The sequence below is a fragment of the Eurypyga helias genome, unplaced genomic scaffold (genome assembly GCF_000690775.1).
Source record: "Eurypyga helias isolate BGI_N326 unplaced genomic scaffold, ASM69077v1 scaffold5397, whole genome shotgun sequence".
Classification (NCBI taxonomy): domain Eukaryota; kingdom Metazoa; phylum Chordata; class Aves; order Eurypygiformes; family Eurypygidae; genus Eurypyga; species Eurypyga helias.
In genome coordinates, this window is record NW_010259708.1 from 41,218 (window position 1) to 61,917 (window position 20,700).

General features: G+C 44.6%; 1 protein-coding gene across 1 annotated transcript in view; it reads right to left on the minus strand.

Annotated features, from left to right (window-relative positions):
* LOC104511938 (mitogen-activated protein kinase kinase kinase kinase 4-like) overlaps positions 1–20,700 on the minus strand; it is a gene marked incomplete at its 3' end in the record, with an annotated part of 82,779 nt that overhangs the window by 37,447 nt on the left and 24,632 nt on the right. The window contains 8 exon segments of the mRNA XM_010154737.1: positions 676–851; positions 1,541–1,619; positions 3,537–3,591; positions 6,373–6,503; positions 9,249–9,339; positions 10,628–10,738; positions 11,514–11,639; positions 18,497–18,553. Coding sequence (XP_010153039.1) covers positions 676–851; positions 1,541–1,619; positions 3,537–3,591; positions 6,373–6,503; positions 9,249–9,339; positions 10,628–10,738; positions 11,514–11,639; positions 18,497–18,511 — 784 coding nt within the window.

Sequence of the window (20,700 nt, forward strand, 5' to 3'; positions counted from 1 at the left end):
TCCCCACTCTGCACAGCCCTTAGACTGCTGTGCACAGGCATTTACACAAGTGTCATCCTCGCTCCAGCACTACTGCTCCCAGGTTTTTCTCTGAGTAAGGCCAGCATTCGGAACAAATGCAGATGCTCTCTTTTTCTTCAGTCGCTGTCAAGTAGGTGATTCATTATACCCGTCTGCGTTTTGCTGGAGCTTAGAGGTCTCTGCCGTGCACTCCACTGCTCAAAGAGCACTTCTGCCCCCAAAGAACTCACAAGCTAAAATTAATGGAGATGCAACAGGTAAATTAAATGGATTGGCGAGAGTTGTATGAACTAAGAGACTAGGAAGTGCCTGCTGAGTACTCCTTAGAACTACTCAGTACTACTCAAAAAAGAAGGGACCTAGACTTTACTTGGACTCCTCACTCACGTTAGCATTAGGGTTGCTCTCAATGAATCAGGGTCAGTCAGGCTCCAAATACTTTAACACTTAAACCCCATTAAAGGCTTGGGCTTTGGAAAAGAGATCTTCAAAATGGCCCCACCGCTATCAAGGACACTTTCTCACAGTTTTCCTCATTCCAGTATTTCAATCTGCCTTGTACCCTGCTGCCAAAATGGGAAGAGAACCTACTCTCTGCAGCATTTTGGGTTTTTTTTTGTTGTGGTGGTTTTTTTTTTTTTCCCCCCACATTACCTTTTTCTCCTTTTTTCTTCCTGGTCCTGTCCAGGTGATCTTTCAGCATGATGCGCACTTGCCGTTCGTTCTGCATGTCTCGGATGAAGGAATGCTTCAGCAAGGTTTCAGTGGACGGACGATGCAAATAGTTTTTCACAAGGCAACTTTCAACAAAGTTTAGGAATTTCTTTGACCTGAAAGATAGAAAAGTGGGGCAAAACAATAATCCTTTTTTAACTTGTGCACCAAGCACCACCCCTGAGTGATGGAAAGCGCTAACTTCGCAAGGTTTCCTCTTGCGCTGGAACTGCGCGAGACAATTTGAGTTTTGCCACCAGTGCATCTCCTGAAACCAGCCCAGCGCCGAGGGTGAATGATGAGGAGCTGCATCCCGACTGCCATCTCAGGGAGTTACCCTGAATTTGCATCCAGATCAACAAAACCACAACCTTGCCAATGCAACTCTTGCAAAAATGGCCTTACCCTTTTGATATGGTCAAGATTTTCTTTCTGTGCTTCACTTCAAAAGACAAACTAATTGTCTGTAGGCCACAGCGACTGCCATTAGCCCACAGGGTCCATGCAGTCTCCTGACACAGCACTGACCCTACCTAGGCCTTGCCTACACTGCATTTCAGCCACCCATTCCAAACTTTTGCAGCTGCAATGTCTGCTGCAGTTTAGGCAGAGTTCAAAATAAAGGTGTTGCTTCCCAGAGGTAAACTATACCTGCATCTGTGGCTTAACCCAGCACTAGGAACAGCCTAGGAAAGCCCTCACAGACCACTGTAGGATTTAACCAGATCATTGTCTCCACACAACAGAGCTCAAAATCCTCCTAAGCCCAATGCAGCAAAAATACAGTTTCCACACATCTCTTTACCATTTTCTGGATTTCAACTTTGGGGGCGGGTTCCGTGGGATGAGGAAGAGTGCTCTCATGGGGTGCATGTCACACAGGGCTGCAAAGGAAACCACAAGCTATTGAAGGGTGCATGTCCGTCCCCCCACGTGTCCCTCCCACAGCCTGACCACGCTGACCCAGCCAGGCCAGGAGCCTGGCTCTCTGGTCAGGGAGGAGCAGTCCTCCACAAATACTCCCACTTCCAACAGCACAGCATCCACCGCAGAACCGCACTGTTAGGCAATGAAATTCATACTTCAGACAAGAAATAAAGTCTCTGAGTACACAGAAACCTTTCACGACAATATGCTGTTATTGCCAGTTAAAAGAGATTTGAAAGAAAGGCTGCATGGCAGGAACAAGTACAACTTTCTTCATATTTTTTATATATAAGGCTTCAGAAGGACATAAAAAATGCCCACCTAATACACCAAAGGGTACTTCCACATAAATAGAAGTTAAGGTTGGGATTGAAATACTTACGTGGTTTATTAGGTCTGGCTTATGGTTCAGATAAATGATAAGCTAAATTTTAACGAGACTCTTAGCTACATCGTTCATGGCATAAGAGAAAACACAGGATGAAGAAAACCTGATGCAAAGCTGAGAGCTCATAAACTGTGTCACTGGCACTGAGCGTGATGACTAAGCACGCATTTCACCATTCCTGTGTGTCAGGAGTGTGAGCACCATTATCAGACAATCTGCGCCAGATTCTACTCATGCGTTCAGATGCTGGTTTCCATCCAGCCCAATGTACTTCTCTATAGGGCTACTGCTGTGCAAAGTTGAAACCACAAAGAATCTGCAGAAATTAAATACCGTCACATCTCATCTACCCCAGGCATTCGGTATGGAATTAAGAGTGTGCCCCATCTGTCGAGGGGAAGTATCGAGGGTCAGATGTCCTCCTTCACAAAACAGAGCAGCTGAATGACAACTGATAGGAACTATATGGACACTGATTTCTTATGGTATACAGGTGTTCAGCAGTGATTCTCTTAACAGGAAGGGACTTAACAAGATTACAGATCTAGTAAAAGAGAAGACTCTAGTCTGGTAAAGCCTTCACTGCCTTTCAATAATTTCTTTGCCTGCATCCACCTGCCATTGTTTCTCACATCTGGGTTCTGGTTTTGAATTTTTCCTTCGTATTTTCAATAGCACGGGACACAGTGGGGATGGGGGCAGGAGAAGTCTGGTTCTAGCTATGGGTCCCAGACACTGTTGTACCACAGTAAACAAAACACAATGCAACAGAACATAATCCACAGCGTTTCCCTGTCAAAATGAGTGAAAACATCCAATACAAGTGGCATGAGGAATTAGCATGCAAAACTATTAAGCGTCTCTCAAAGAAAACTCCCCATGGACTAATGCTTCAGGACTAAGCTTCAGCTAGGCTGAAGCACTTTCTGAAAGTGCTCCCGAACTCCAGCTGGCTCCTGAGCACTGCTAAAACCAAGCCTGACGGGAGAACAGCCAAGTGTGTTTTTTAAGAACACAGCCTACGTGCTCTCAAACTCAGGCCAGAGTATAATTTATTTCGTCTCCTGTGCTCTAAGCAGTGACCGGATACCCCACCACATCACATCTGCTTTGCGGGCGGTGGGGCGAAGCAACCGGTCCTCCGCGGAAACACAAATGGCACGCATCCACACTGCGGGCACTGACCTCTGCCCGACGGCTGCGAGAGGCTAACCGGAGAGCACGCGTATTTCTCAGCTGTAGAGCTCTAAGAAAAAAGTTTTTGATTCCCTAGGAAATGAAGGCAAGGAATCAAAATATAGACTTAAAGCGTGTCAAAGCAAGAGGAAAGCAAAAAAGCACAAATAAGAAAAAATTATAGATTCTTTTTAAAGATACAGCCAAAACCAGAATTTTGTACATCCATGCATTAGTCAAACGTGAGTTATTTCAGCACAGAACATGTTCACAAAGCACAGACACCCCCCCTTGCTACCAAATCACTTACGAGGAGCTCCTTCGGCCATCTCAATCGCAGTGATTCCCAGAGACCAGAGGTCACTCTGCAGGTAAAGAAACAATGCATGTTGCAACTTGCAGCATTCAAGCTTTTTGTTTTCAGTTTTGTTTTTACAGTTTCCCTAGATTTCTCCTGGATCAGGTCCTTTTAGTTGGAGTAACATACACTCTGCTCCCTCCCATTCCCTATTGAGCTTTTAGGAAATGTGCTAATAGCCAGAAGCTTTCCATTTCCCATGCAACTCTGAACAGCTGACTCATCATTTAAGCAGCCAGTACCAAAATGCAGACCTTCTGCAGTCAAAAAAACAAGAGCCAGAATATAGCAGGCACCATTTAAATATATGTCTTAAATCTTTTAAACTGTTTTCATGAGGCAGTGAGAGACAGCAGTGCCTCACATCCCTGCTTCTGGCCAAAAAAATTCTTGGTCTTAATGCTAATTTCAGAGCAGTCACTGCTGAGTTTCTACACTGATGGAACAGAAATTATAGTCAGGCCTTGGGGTCTGACTTTTTCTGCCTAGAAAGTCTCCAGTCACATGTTTTTGGGCACATGAAAAGAGAGCACATCATGCAGCCAGATTTACGCCACAGCGTATGTTCAGCTCGTTTAACTCTGAGTGGAGTTTCCCTTATCAGCTTACCTGGATGCAAGGGGCCAGGTTTTGACCACGGAAGGTACATCGGAAACACTACCAGTGACTGCAAAAACTTCACAGGTTTCCACTTGATTAATCATGTGCATTATTTTACTATTTTTTGTGTCTAAATGTAGCCAAACGAGAGGCACGTGACCAAACCGACTTCGAGGGCTTCACTTCTAAAACCAACTTTTAAAAAGGGAGCAACAGAAGACAAACCTTCAAAGATCAGAAGCAATACACCCCTAGGTGAATAGCAGCTCATACCCAGCCTGGTGCTATCCAGATTTGACTTCATCCACAGAGCCTTCTCAGCCCAGCTGCCCTGAGCTGCTTTACGCACGCTGAAAACCAGTTTGCATCACAGCTCGTGCAGGGATGTGACAACAAAACTTGTGGAATTTAATAGACTCACGATCCTGACTTTTTAGTAGGTAAATGACTGAACACTGGAAAAGTCTACTAGGGCTAGTACCACAGGTTTTGGGGACAATGACAGAAACAACCAGGCTACAAAGAACTTTTGGTTTGGAGTTTCAAAGCGCGAAAGGCAGATGGGTGAAAGAGAGGATCACAGCAGAGTTTGCAAAGGTCAGTGTGTATTTTTGCTCATTTGTTGTAATTTGTTTTTTTGTTCACATTTGGAACAGTAAGAAGTTAGAGTGGCTTCCTGCTACTTTGCTCATCATAACAGCTATAAATCCCTGTAGAAGAGCCCGGCCCCATGCCACCTTCTGAGTCACAGCACAGACTGCGTAAGTGCTTCCAAGACCCTCCACTGATCAGGTTTAAACTACCATCTGCAGAATCTATTCGGAAGCAAGACCTAAATGCACGCAGATGAACTGTGATGATTACTGAAGGCAAAGAAACCTCAAGCATTAGGGGTGCATGTTCCTAATGCTTCTATCTTCTGCAAAGTACATATTCTGAAAAGCAAATCGACTGGGGACAGGGAATGAAGACAAGAGATCGTTTTCTTGAGGTTTGAGTTGAAGATTTACATGGTATGAAAATAAAATAAAATCCAAGAACATTCTTTGGTCATGACTGACACTCCCACAACGTGACCTCACTCTGCCAGTGCAGCACAGAAAGTCTCAACAAGGGAGAATCACAGCCTCTGAATCACTAGAAAATGGAAGCAATAGCAGGTTCTTCTAATAAACATTTCTGATGCCACAATTAGAATGAGAGGTGCAAAGTGACAACCAAGAGAGCACCGTAACCAAGAGACTGGCTGAAGGGATGCTCAGAAGATGGCTGCTCCAAAAGGCATCCCTGGAAAACATCCTGCATAGTAAGAGTAGGCAGACAAATAACAACACTGCTGGAAACAGGCCAGAGGACAAAGAATAAGCTTTGTAAGTCTCTTTGGAACAGCATCAGCATACTGTAAGAGTTAGAGGAGAACCAGAAAAAGTGCTTGACAGCTGTTCTCAAGCTCCCCAGTACAAGGAAGTCATGGACCTATTGGAGTGGGTGCAGTGAAGGGCCACAAAGATGTTTAAGGGACTGGAGCTGGGAGGCTCTGGGCTGAGAGATGGAACTGTTCAGCTGGAGAAGGGAAGGCTCAAAGGGATCTCATACATGCCTACAAATTCCTGATGGGAGAAGAGTAAAGAAGACCAAGACAGACTTTTGAGTGGTGCCCAGTGACAGGACAAAAGGCAGTGGGCACAAACTGATATATAAGAAATTCTGTCCCTTCTCACCTCAGCCACCTTACAAATGACCAGAAATCAATCCGGGATGGGAAACCTCTTACAGTCACATGCTCATAAATGAGTGAAGTGACACTAATTGTTGCTAATTAATCCAGGATTCACACCTAAGTACACCATGAAACAGCTCTGTCGCAGAGGGGAGCAGTAACTTCTCAAAGTAGTATTATATTACTTAGAGTATTCCTTCCAGATTACTTCTGACTCTTTTCTATCCTGACCTGTAATCTCCACAGATCAGTATTTTCTTTGCACAGAAGTTCATAAAATTCTCTAATGTATAAACAATTCAGAAAAAAAATTTTCATAATGAAACTCCACTCGCCACATATTATAATTACTTCTATTTGTACAGTTGTAATATTATTGTGGTTTAAAAAGACAGGAAGTTTGAACTTTTCAAATGCAAAAAAACCAATAACCAGCATATCTACCTTATGCAGAGTTGTAACACTTACCCTGTAATCATATGTAGAGTCTGGGTTCTCCTCGCAAGCAATGACCTCAGGTGCCATCCAATAAGGTGTGCCAATAAATGTGTTTCTTCTCCCAATAGTCCTATCTAGTTGAGCACTTACGCCAAAATCCACTGAAAAGCCAAGCAGAGATAAAGGAACCAATAGAGAGTTATAGCCACGTGGCAGAGTGTTTGCTTGGTTACTTTCATCCTGTTTAGAATACCAAACCTTTGACCTACAATGCATATCACATCTGAGTTCCTCCTGTACATCTTTTCCAATAGTTGAAATTTAACTGCCTTTTTTTCTTTTTGAGAGAAGAATCAAACAAAAAGCATGCCAAATCTGCCAGACAGGTTACAGCAGACATGAATTGCTCTAGGAAGACATTGCAGAATAATTTCTGCTTAAACTAAATGCTACATTGAGTAGGACTCGAGATCTTTAGATAATAACTGAAAGGAAAATTAGTATCTACAGACAAGGCAAATTTGGATGTATCTAATATGGCCATTGGTAAAAGCTGAAAAGAACTATCATATCATTTGATTTTGAGGTGTTTGGAGTCACTCCTTCCCTACATTCATATGCTATCTCAGAACAAGCTGGAGAGCGTACTAGTTTATTCCCATCTTCGACTCATAATGAGAGAATCGTGTGGTGCTCTTGGTGCTGAAAAAGGTGTTACTTTCATCAGAATTGTATAGCAAAATGGTTTTGTTCAGATATGGAGAAGGGCCCATACAACCAATAATTACGTGGTTGTATCTTTCTTCGAACAAACCTCTAAGATACACTAATTGGATCCACGGGGCATAGCACTTGAGCGCTATTCACAAAGAAGACAAAATGACAGGGAACAGAAAGGACTGAAAGGACACAGCGCTATGGCTACCTTCAAGGAACATATTTTCTCACTTATGTTACCCCGTTGCAGATCATCTGCAAACCACAATCATTTGCACTACGGTAATGACGTGCCTGTTCAGCAAACCTTCTCCAACAGTACGTTGGACCTGACCTGTGGGATCAGCATATGCTCTGTGCTTCTGATTGCCACTGAAGTGCAACGGGACTGCACTAAGGACCTCTTGGGTTGCTAGCTTCTTTGCTTTAGGATACACGAGCTAAATCTCTCTGGGAACAACTTCTTTTTTTTTTTTTAAATTTTACTTCGTAAATCCGTTTCATCTTTACCCATCATTGGAAAGATTGAACGTTTTTGTCAACCATGTGAGGAATGGTGGGACTAGTAACTATGCGAGACTGTAAAACCACACAAGCCCATCTTTTAGAGACTACAAGCAAAATCCTGCCTTCATTAATCACAGAATCATAGAATCGTTTACGTTGGAAAAGACCTTTAAGATCACGAAGTCCAACTGTTAACCCAGCACTGAGAATCAAAACCTATCATTTCATGATCGCTATGCCCAAGACAGCCTCCAACCACCACATCACCCACAAGTCCTTCTCAACAACAGGTCCAGTGGGCACCTTGTCTAGCTGGGTCGCTCACCAGCTGTGCCAGGAAGGTCTCTTCCACACACTCCAGGAACCTCCAGGACTGTTTCCTCTCTGCTGTATTTTATTTTCAGCTGACATCTGTTGAAGTCTCCCACAAGAACACGGGCCAGTGACTGTGAGACTTCTCCCAGGTGCTTATAGAACATTTTAGCTGCCTCTTCATCATACCAGACTCCCACTATACCTGCCTTGTTGGCCTTCCCCTGATTCTTACTGATAAACATTCAATCCTTTCATCACCATCATTATTATAGACAATCAAAACACTCCCTAACATAGAGGGTTACTGCCTTCTCCTTCCCTGCCCGTCCCTCCTGAAGAGCTTACAGCCATCATTGCAGCACTACAGTTGTGCAAGTTGTGCATGCATTGTTGTAGATGCACTTCAGTTGGGCTAATGATCCCACCACCTTTTTGGGAGGAGAAGCCCTAATTCCTGTGTGACCATTCTCACGCGTTTCCATGTTTTCTAACGCATCAATAACCTTGGCATCTTTTCTGCTGCATGCCCTGGGATGGCAGACCGATAATAGAACAGCAAAACTCCCTTTGACTTCAGTGAAGCTGGTATTTTGCCATAAGGTTAAACCATAACGAGACTTAGAGTACTTATTTTTACTCGCTCCAGCCAAACATCCTACCCCACATCCACAGGCCATGTTTATTATTTTTATTCTCCAACCCTCCAGTGAATTCTTTCAGTTAAAAGAGAGAGGAAGCATAAAGAAAATCCCAAATAAGAAAAGTGCTCTCCTCGAGACTGGTCCTTTAAATCACTGCCATGCATTCTCTATGATGTCTTCCCAAAACATGAAAGACATCCCCTCCTCAAGAGAGATATGTGCTTAAGTTTAGTCTTAGGAAGTCAGAAGTTGTCAACACTGCGATGTCACAAGTAGAAAAGGAAATAGGTAATCTCTCCAACATTTTTGGGAGATTACTATTAATAAGAACTATTCTTCAGTGGTAATTTCACCTACAGTCAGATTTATGAAAACCTCTAAGACCGCTTCCCTTAAGGAAATGGATTAGCACAATATATTCCCCCAAACTTTTTTATTTTGGAAGTCTTTGCATGCCAGGACCTGCTGTGAAGGCCTGATGGTGCTGTGACTTACTAGACAGGTTCTGTGTTTGACTGCCCAGAAGTAGCTGATTTCCTCACAGGCTGAGAGTGACATCCTTGCAGAACATGTCACGTTTTCAGCTCTGTCTAATTGACAGACACCTTATAAACACAGGCATTAATGCTACTTGACATATTTGTTGCTCTTAGGTTCTTTCCAAGACAAGACGGAAATCTTAAATTTTTACGAACATGTTTCCAGCATCCATTTAAGGAAACTTACCCAGTTTTACTTCTGCGTTTTCTGTGAGAAGAACATTCTGTCCTTTAATATCTCGATGGATGACATGATGAACATGAAGATGTGCCAAACCCTAGAAGAAAACCAGACTTCCCTTATTCTTTCTTCCTCTCATTGTCATGAGCATGCCACTGTCCCGTTTTTACACTTTTACCCTTCTCAGACTTTATTCACAGGTCAAGTCCTTTAGATAGTATTAGCAACATGAATATCCCAGTTTTGGGGATGAGAAAGGACAGCAACCCCAAGTTTGATTGTATTACCCACCAGCCTGACAGTAGTGGAGCATCTCCAAAGTCAAGTGTAAAGACAAAAAGGTAGCAATATTTTAAACTTCTGTTTCAGAATCATTATCCTATGTGTTAAAAGCAAACAAAGAGGGAGAGAGCAATGCAGAATGCTCAGTATGAGGACCAGAGACCGCAGCTGGCTGGCTGCAGTGGCTTAAATTCTGCAATCAGCAAAACCGTGTTCAATGGTAAACAGATCACACAAAGTGATTACAATCTGCAGTCTCATGCCAAACCCTTGTAAGATGGCCAATGTTCTCTGCTGAGCATGCTCAACTCCTCTGCTCCAGAAGCAAAGATTTACCCCTATTCAAGCATTACCTTGGCATGCCATTTGAATTCTAGCTCCCAGAATACACATTTATCTTACCATTATTTAGAAAAGAAGTACAACTCCATTACAAGGAAGATGGATCAGTAACTCTGTAATGGGTTTTGAATTTAGAATGACAGGTACCAACATTTTTTTTCCAGGCTACTTCACTAGACTACACTTGGGAATTGTTTTATCCCCTGTACTTTCTGGGAACAAAAAAAAACCAAACCAAACAAACAAAAGCCCTAGGCTTGCACAGAATGAAATACAGCCCCAAGAATTACCTTGGGGAATATTGCCACAGCACATCCACCTTTAAGATTCTGGAATGCTGTTTAGTCAACACTGCTTCTAATAGTGTGGGAGAGAGGCCCCTGCATGTGTGCAGGTAAAGGAATTATGAACAGAAAGATCTCACACAGCATGAACAGCTGAAGCAATGAGCAGTAAGATCTCCTGATGTGGAGGACAGACTTACGGAAAACAGAAAATTTATTTACTTTCCTAGATGCCCAGAATCTGGACTTTCAGAAGATGGATATTTGCCACAGGGAATAGGAATTTTCTGTTTGTCATACAGAAAATGGCCAAGCAGCCATCATGCTGACTCTGAACCCAAGGACCACAGCCCATGAGCCCCACGGATCAAAACCTTGAAACAGGAATGCTCATTAACGACCCATGTTGGCGATCAAAGGCTTGGAAGGGCCTTTTTTGTTGCAAACAAGCAACAAAACTCTGATGGCAGGACTCACCCTGAGAACCTCTCTGCAGATGTATGCAATCCAGTCTTCCTTGAAACAGTTCCCTTTTGTCTTCTTTACCAGGTCAGTGACAGAGCCCGCACCGCAGTACTCCATCACCAGCTGCAGCAAGACAAGCACAGTATACCTTTACCACAGCCCTGACAGTGTGCCAGCAGAGACACCACTTGCAAACACCCATTCCACCACAGTCAAGGTGTGGCAAACTACACGCGACCTTCCCGGATGCCAAGTGACATCAAATCTCATCTCCTGAATCACACAGGTTGCAGAATAAATAAAAAACCTCAATAATGTTCCTCTCCTATTGCAGGTTATGGGTGATTCTTTTTTATTTTAGAAACTACAAAAATCACAAAAAACAAGAGTTAATAGCACTGAAAAATATGGAATTTTTTCAAACTTAGAGATTTCCCATTTTGCCGCAGAGCTTCAAAAATCTTGCAGCCAAAAAAATTGGAGAATTCATTTTTCTTCTTTGCTTTATTGCCAATTCCTCTGTTCCCTTTTTTATTTTCCAACTGAAAAAAAGGAGAGGAAAGCAACAAGAAAAAGGAGAGAAGAAGAAGAGGGCAAGCTCTCTTTCACTTTCATTTAAAAAAAAATTACTAAGACATTTAATTTGGGAAAAAGAAAAGCTTGAACAACAAATCAGAATGACAGCACAAGTCACAAGTATCGTAACATACTTTATGCCCATTCTCAAAGGAAATCACAGGGGATGGCAGACATCTAGGGAAGAGCAATTTTTCTCTTTTATATGTTATTCTTCAGAACAATGACTTCAGAGTTTCACTTGGAGTCCAATCCAAGCATACTGGAGCTCTACAGAAAGGGGCTGTAAATATGATGAACAGAAATGACACTGAACACTTACCCAGAGCTGATCATCTTGGCCCGCAGGACTTTTCTTTACAAATGCACCATAATATGTAGCAATATTCCGGTGATGGGAGTACTTTTTTAACATATTTATCTCCAGCTTGATTTCCTCCTCTTCATTCTGTAGCAAAAGAGAGCAGAGGACTCCTTAGGTGACCAGAGATCATCTAGCTCCAGGGCTGCCCAGACCAGCAAGGCAACCTCTGTCTTTGGAGGTTTCTGACACGCTGCTGGAACCAGCTCTGAGCAAGCTGGCTTGATCCCATGGCCAACCCTGCTGTGAGCAAGGGATCAGGCCAAAGACCTCCTGAGGCTCCCTCCAACCTGAGTTATCCCATGTTTATGAGACTGCAAGGGAAGGACAGGCTGCCAAACCCACGACTGAATCACCTTGATCCATCAGCCTAAACCAATGAAATGCTAGGGTTTGATCTAAACAAGCAAAGATGTCCTGATTTGGGTATAACAGTCACATATTGTCTCCTCAGGGGACTCAGACAGGACCTATTACCCCCGTTTGCGGTTCCTGCATGCAGTAATTTAGTCTTGGAGAAATTAACCAGCTTCAAACCAAAATAAAAATATTCCTAACACTCCACTACCTAAATACTTGGAAAAGCACTCTGTGCACACATCAGCCAATTTGTCTTCCCAGTACTACGGAGAGTCTTGCTGGGAGGAAATCAAAGGAGGCGACTCCCCACAAATCAAACTCCGGAGCAGCCCAGGGTTAGGATCTGCTCCTTCCTTACGGTTGGGGGGCTACCCCACCCGAACCCCCTCTTAACATCATGCCACTGGTTAAGTCTTCGAGGTGCTGGGGGCTAGCACACCCCTAGACATCTCCTTCCAGCTCTGTTTTCCCATCTTTGTTTCCGTCTTTTCAGGGCAGACGTTCTCTTCTGCCCAGCTCAGCACTGTGCACAGTAAGACAGCTAATGGAAACGCAAGTTTTAATAAATGCATTAAAAGGAAATGTCATTTTTCAGAGAGAACCTCCTGACCTGAAGAGGTTCTCTTGGAGCCTGTTTGCAATGTTGCCACCAAAGAGAAACTGCCCAATACCCAGTGAAATGCATGCAGCTTTTGCTCTCTTATTTGCTTTAATAGGAAATGAGTGGTGCTGCTGGTTGGCCTTGTGTTGGTTAAAATAAATATGACAAAGTTGAAAATTAATTTACCTTGCTGCAAAACATCACTGTCAGCACTTACTAGCTGAAGGGGGGGAAAAAAATAAGAGGCAGCAAGAACAGCTCAGCCCCACAGGACATTTTTCTGCACTTTTCCACTATTTTCCAGTGGCTTTGCCATCAAAGCATTCCTTTAACCATCACAACAGACTGCTTACAAAACCAGCTGGGTTGTCCTTCCTACCTGTAGCAAAACAATAAAGCCTGACAGGCTGAAGTCAAATTCCCTCAAGCATACGCACATGATGCGCCTTATTAAATCCAACCACACAAAAATTATTCTTAACAGAACAGAAGGGACCAATAAGTTTTCCCCAGTAACATCAATTCACAGGAGACACGTTACCAGACCAAAGCCTAATTGTCTTAAGCTTGAGGAAATGGGAAATGTAAAATAACCCCACTTGAAGCAGAATGAGCTATTTCAGGTTTCAAAACAGCCCCTTTGTTGAACACAGGCTCTCAAGCTGCACACATTACACTATTTCATTTATCTTTTGTTTGCAATTAAGGAAAAAAGAGGGCCCTTAATCCTTGGCTTGATACAGCCCTGGATGTTGTATGAGCATTACTGAGGGTAAGGAGGAGCCTGGTGCAGCACCTGGAGTCTCCAAGAGAAATCAGAGCCGACTCTGGACAGCAGGTAGGCAATCCTCCACAAGCAAGGTCCTACTTCTCTCTGCATGTGGCCAGGGCACAAGTCAAAGGGAGCGGAGAGATCCTGCTGATGCTTTCAGCAGGGGAAAACAAGGCTCTACTCTCTTTGGGACTCCAGATCCCACAGATGAAAGGGTAGAAACAGGCAGGTGAGGAGGAAGCAGAAAAAACACACATGGGAACCACTATCCTAGACCTGACCACAAGGGTCCTGTCACTGGTAGAGTTTCTGGTAACAGATTTTTGGGGAAGAAAGGCAGAAAGTGGGACAAACAGGGAGGACTTCTTTCCTTGCTCTGCTGTCCCTCCTGCATCCTGCTTACTCCTTCTAGGGCAACAAAACACGTGGAGGTGCAACATTAATCTTCGTTAAAGGCCTTCCCCAAATTGCTTAGGATCTCTTCAGATCTTAAGGTTTTGGGTTTTTTTTTAAGTCTGCCCATCTGCATGAACTTTGCATTGGTGGAGCCCAACTGAAACGTTTCCCTGCTATGGCCCCCGCACCAGCCTGCAGCTTTCACAAAGCTCCCCTCGGGGAGCTGGCAGATCTCAACCACTTCCCCAGAATGAATGTGTGAATGTGAGCAATTCTGTCCCATGGGCCCTGCCCGAGACCCAGCCAGGAACTGAAGCTGGACTTGCCAAGTCTTAGTCTCATATGTCCTTCAAGCAGGGTGACTGGGGACAAAAGCAACCTCAACTTTTCAGTGCATGCACATGCTCAGGATTTCCACTTTCCACCACCCCTCTGGCAGCGTTACCATCAGCCACATCTCCCAAGGGTCTAGAAACCTGCCCATAAACCATGCTGCTCGCAGATGTGCAGGTGCAAAAAGCTGTTTGCTTTCACAAACCAATGCATTTCTGGATACAGATGGCTGCATGCACAAAGATGACAGGTTCATGATCAAAGGCTGTTTTTGAAGATGTGGGTCTATGTGCAATGACATTAGGAAGTGAAGAACTAGAAAGCACACGCCTCTGACCTCAAATGGAAAAAAGATCATCAGCTGATAAATCCTCCTGCAAAGACCCCTTAGTATAGGGGCAGTTCGAATGACAAGTTTCTCATTTAAATGTTATTTTGCTATCTGGAAATACTGAAAGCAAGGACAGAGAGAGAATGACCTGCTGCAGAATTGCTCCTTGATCACCTGCACTGTTAGCTGAGGAGAAAAGCAGCAAGAATCCAATCTCCTTGCAAGCACTCTGCTTGCTTGCCACCATCAGATCACAGGAAGCAGAGCCTGCGTGGAGAGGCACATGAGCGCACGTTGCCATCAGCTCCCCTTCAACCATTTCAAAGGGCTCCCCCCCCACTCCCCCCACAACATGACACGGCAGCACTTCCTGACTGATATCCAGAGGATCCCACAATGACCACAGCATCCTGCTGCCGCTCTTAAGAAAGCAGCCTAGGGCTGCAGCTCATGACAGCAAAGGGCAGATTTGCTCAACCTTGGTGTGCCCCAGATCTCAGAGCTGAACAATCACAGCTGCAGCTGGTCAGGCAGTTTCTGATGAAATGATTTCTTGCCAGGGGAAGAGAAAAACAAAACAAAAAAACCCCACCACCAAAAAAACCAAACCCACACAATGATTTGGTGAAACATAATCTTTTGGCAGAAATGTATTGGTTATGATGAAATGTTAGCTGAAATACTTCTTAGGTTGGACTTTGCGATGATGATAACATGATGCTGCAGGAAGAGAAACTCACTGCAGAATATCCACATAGCAAGTAAGTAGCTCAGATCCCTAGGATATGAGATATCCTTGTTGAATTCTATCTTCTCCCAAGTCGGACAACGCTAACCTAACACTGAGCAGGCTAGTGACCAACCCACCACCCCCAACCCACAGTGGCTTGGGGCTCTGTCACACTCAGCCACTGGAACTGCTCCACTTTGAAGGAAAGATCTACTGGAGGCTTGAACCAGGGAGTGCTGTAAGCAGGTACACAAATCACAAGGCCAATCCAGGCATTTAGCTCTTCTCCACTTCTTTTTGGAGACGAGTGAAGGGAAAAAGACTTCATTTGTCTTGATTTTACTTTTTTTCACCTTCCTGTTTTCTACCACATGAAATTTTTACTCCCTAAGAAAACTGTTCCCTGTGCAGCGCTAATCAGACCACATAACCACCCGAAGATGAAAATGGCCACAGGGGCTAGGAGCCTCCTGTCTCACTCAAGCAGGTTTACTATGACAGCTTCCATTTCTCACAAGCCAAACTCCATGTGAGATGTTGCTCTTACGTGCAATTTATAGGCAGGACACTGGAGACGAGGATTTCAATATTTTAAAGACTTTATTTAATGCCTCAAGCTAGCTTTCCAAGACCAAAGGATCAGAAAATAACTTAAACCTGAGCAGACTAACAATGCAAGAGAAATACTGAATCCTTGACGGGCTCAGACTTGACAATGCAATGCTGGAGATTGAAAGGATTTCTACAGTAGCCAAATGCTATGAAGAAGAGAAAAGCTATTGCTCTTTCACTGGAGAACTTGGCTTCAGAGATGCCCTGAACAGGTGCAGCATCAGCTGTACCCATGCTCCGATCTACTGCAGGAACGCACTAGCTTCAACCACCCCTATCTACTCTGTGCTACAAGAGGCCAGCAGCATGGTCCTTGGCCAGATGGATCAGCTCAGGAGGAAGCAGTTACCCCATTTCTTGCAGCTCTGTAGCTGACCCTGAGCACTCTGAGAATTTGCACTGAGATGTCCCAGGAGTTTGGGGCTGCAGCTGCCAGCCCCACCCCTGCACACAGACACCCACAGCCCGCTGCCCCAGAAACAATTGGGGTTTACCGTAACACTGTGACATGTGGTGGCTGAGGAGAGGACAACCCCAGGGCAGAGCAGACAGCTGCAGGAGGAACTGGCAGCAACCACCTGAATCCCTCCTGCACTGGACTCCCAACATCTGGCAGAGGCACCAGTGAGGGACCGAGGAAACCAGTGATAAAGCAGAGGATGGCATCCAGGCCTGCCAGCCTGTGCCCTAGCAGCAGGAACACAGCCAACCCCGCAGGAAGAAAGTGGAAATACCAGCAGGAAGCCTTGCACTCACCCTGCACCAAGGTCAGAAAGCAGAAACGCTCAAGTACAGCTGAATTGGATTTGTTCAGGTTTAGTGGGGGAAGAGCACCAGGGAAACCCCCTCCAGGTGGCTGCACCAAGATGCTCACCACTCAGCTCTTAAACGGTCACAACTGCTTTTGCACTGAGTGACTCAACATGAAAACAGCATGACCGGTTACCACTGCCCCTCCAGCAATGGGACAGGTTCCCCAGTATGGTGCTGGCTCTCTAGCCTGCAAGGAAGTGGCAATCAGACCTAAACAGCTGGATTTTGTTCCCAGAAGCATGCAAGTTTATCAACCTGAATTCCTGAAGCTGGACCACTAGGTTGTCCTCCATTTAAATTTTGTTTCCAAGTAAGCAGGCACTACTGGATGCTACAGTTCGTTGCTTATACACAAAGGAGACCGTGTTATGTATAGCAAAGGGAAGGAAATATTTCCAAGGTTCCCTTCCTGCAGGTTTTGCTTCAATTGTTTCATCAAGGAAGGGACTGTCACTGGTGTTAACGTGACGGCCCAGAAGTGGCATCTTTGGCCAGCCCTCACGCACTGTTAACTGTCCCAGCAAAGCATGAAAGCCGTCCATACAGCAGCTCTGGATCGCTTCTGAGTCCCTGACAGCATCTGTCCTGTGAGCTCCTCTGCCAAAGCACAGGGGTGCTGTGATCTCAGGAATCTGTCTGCGACCCAAACCCTGCCCCCTTCCCTCCTCCAAAAATCCAGCCACCTCATGTTTGGGACTGCGCATTTTTTAAAGCCAAAGCACCTGATGGTGTATGTACCTACAGAGCTAAAGCAAAAATCCCAGCAACCTTATGTAGCACTCATTTAAGAAATGTACTCTCCTCTGCACACAAAGAGCAAACTGGTAATTCAGTGTATTTCACAAGGCAGCAGCCATAGCCAAACAAGCCCTTAGATGTGCTTTGTAAAAGCATTACAGTAGCATCTAAGTTCAAAAAAAACAACGTGAAATTCCGAACACTTGCTGCTCAGGGCTGGATTCCTGCACGGCAGCAGAAAAAACTGTCCTGGACCTTCCCTACATGACAAGGCCCACACAGACACTGACTTGCTCTGCTGTCTTCCAAGACAACGGAAAAGACACATGAAAATGCCAGCAAGGCTTGCTCACGCTTGCCCAAAACTCCACGTGTAGGTGTGTGTACCACTGGCAGTCTTTGCCCAGGGGACTTGGCCCCATTTTTTATTTCAGGCGATAACCCTCCTACAATATCCCAAGACGACTCTAACTTCACCGTGGAGTTTTGTCCTCCAGACCTACACTGCCAGAGTGACAGAACGGGGAGCCGGTCTTCAGGGAGACCAGGTGCATCCTACCAGACCAGAAGCTTCCAGCAGACTCGGGAAGAGCAAGCAGCAGTCCCCTCAGCCTTTCTGGGGCGCAGGCTAATAGGGGCTGAAGGAGGCAAGCGGCTTCGCTACAGGCTGCGCTCTTAAAAGGAGAAACAAAAATCAATACTTAGCAACTTTTTTGATACCCTGTTCCAGCACTGACACCCCTTTACAGATGTGAGCAGGGCCAGTGCCAATTAAAACGTCTCCTCCTCTCATTTGTCAAATAACAACAGAAAGATGCATTTGCATTTCCAACTTATTCCTGCTTGCAAGCTGTCAGGGTAGCGGATCTGAGGGATGGCTGGCACGCGAGGGAGAGGATGTGAAGAAACACAGCAGGGGCAGCACAGAGCTACAGGAAATCTTCTACTTACTATCTCCGGACACAGATAATCGACCAGAAGTAAGCAGGAAGAGAGATCTCCTCTTTGTTATTACAGACCACCAGAATATACAGCAATGCATTCCCTTATTGCTTTGTCACCACTGGCCAGCTACAACTGAAAAATGTGGTTGTATTAACACCTTTCAGTACTTTATAAAACACAAAACAGTGGTCAGCAACCATAATTTACACCACTGAATTGTCTTTTATAAGCTCTCCACATTCTCATGATCCGATTACTTATTTTTCCTTGCACCTTGATAACAACTTCTTTTCATTTCTGGCTTCGTACTCACCTCAGTGACGTTCATCACCTTGATTGCTGCTAGCTGCCCCGTCTTAACATGGCGACCCTGTCAAAATAACAAAAATACTGTAAAACGTGTGTGCAAACTATGGATACAGGAACAAATTAGGCATATAACTGGGCTTGGGTACTTGCTTTCAAGCACATAACAACCTCCTAGTGATGCAGAACTTCTTTTTTTTTAAAAAAAAGGCTTTTTACTGTGAAATGTCTGGTCTTTAAAATTCTTATTGCAGCTGAGTGAACTGCATCTTCTCAGCTACTTCCCAAAAAGAATGCAGAGACTTTGTATTTAAAAATGTATCTTCTACACTGGTGGGGAGGAGCACTGCCAGGGTTTGACCACGTCTGTGCCTACAGACATACACACATTTCAGGAGTGAAATGCCCACACCCCACAGTCATTATTAAGCAATGGCAGATAACTGGTAATTTTAGAATAGGTAAGTAGCTAGTTTTTGAAAACAAAGCTGGGAAAAGGGAGGTAAATAGGGAATAAAGCTATTGAAAGAAGTAAACTCGATACTGAGACTGACAAAATGCGGTTCACAAGAACGTAAATTAGAAACACAACAAGGAATCTTGCTGTAAACGGCACAACTTCTTGGCTTGGTTAGATCAAGTTGCTCAACAGATGCCGCAGACGCAGACTTTTGCCACGATAACCAACTCCAATCTCATACAGGAGGAGAGTATCAAGAGATGTGTACGAAGAGTGGACTGGCTACACGTGCTAACTCCTCACTTCCATCAAATTTTAAGAAATGGGGTTGAAGGTTTGAGACTGCAATTTTGACGCTGAAGTAGCAGTGCCTGCAAAGCTGTGTATCGAAATAACAAACTGACATCAGTTAAGTAAGCCACAGGAAATCAAATATAAAATGCTGCAGTTTGCAGACAAAATGATTTGCAGGTGCAATTTACACCTGGCAAAATTAAAAGCTGGGTTGATGTCATTTTAAATCCCAGGTCCTATCTGCACAAAATTGCATACGAGTGTTATTTCTAAGACTAAACAATTTTGCATCAAAGAAAAATGATTCCTCGTTCTTGGGCTATATGTCACAGTCATGTTTTCTTTTACAGAAAACTACATCCTGCTGAGTTTTTGTATATTTATAAGTGTCCTCTTTCTGTGGAAGCACTCCTGGGACTGCAAAGCTTTTTCTCATAAACTAGAACGATAGGATTTACATATTATCGCAGACCTCAGGAGGAAGACGGATGGGGCACACCCTCCCCAGGCTCACAACCACTGTGGCTGAGCGCAGATGGGCAGCGAGGAGTGCTATCCCGAAGGATGCCGGTGTTTGGTCAGCATCCATCCCAGCTGACGTCAAACCCGGTTTGCAGCTTCCTCTGCACAGCCACCGCTCCTTTGTTGGAGGCCATTGTTTGCAAATGTTTCCAGGCATTGAATGTCTTGGCAATATAGTGAGAGAGGGCCTTCCACAAGATACAGTCAGCTAGACACGTTGGCACCCTGACTGAACTCCAAAGAGTGTCTGGAGGCAAGCACGCTGATCATGCCTCCGGCCACAACACGTGGCAGGCAACCACCCCAGCTGTACATTCTGCAAAGGTTGATGTCAAGAATCAACACTGATTTTCATAATTACCGTGAAACACGGAGACATGCTTCTTTACTGAAAAAATTAGGCACTACTAGGCTAGCATTGCACTTGAAATTGAATATTCATCAGAATAAGGAAGGGAGAAAGGCTTGGCATTCAGTTTTGATTTCAAAGCATGATCCCTGGTCAAATTGTCCATCTGTGTAACAGACATCTGTTATTCTGCAGCGACAGTCGTTTCCACAGCGTGCAAACCTGCTGCTCTCACTCACTTTTATCATTATAAATAAGAATATTAAATCCCCGCCCTCCCAAAAGGTCTGGAAAATAAGCTTTACGGGAAAGAAAACAGCCAGACCTTTTGTTTTGTGGGTTGCCATTCACCTTCGCACAACAAACGTGTCCCCGTTAACAGAGATGCACAACTCGAGCATGCTCCTGCATTCCTAAAAGCTCCCATCTCAGCAGCTGGGCCAAGTGCTGGACAAGAGGAGCTTGGACTGCACGGAGGGGGTGGGTTCATGCCCTGCGACTTGTCTCAGTGCCCCATCTTCCTCACACCATGCCCAGGTACTACTAGCCCGAGGGAAACCCGTTGGATGGCATCCAACTCTCCCTC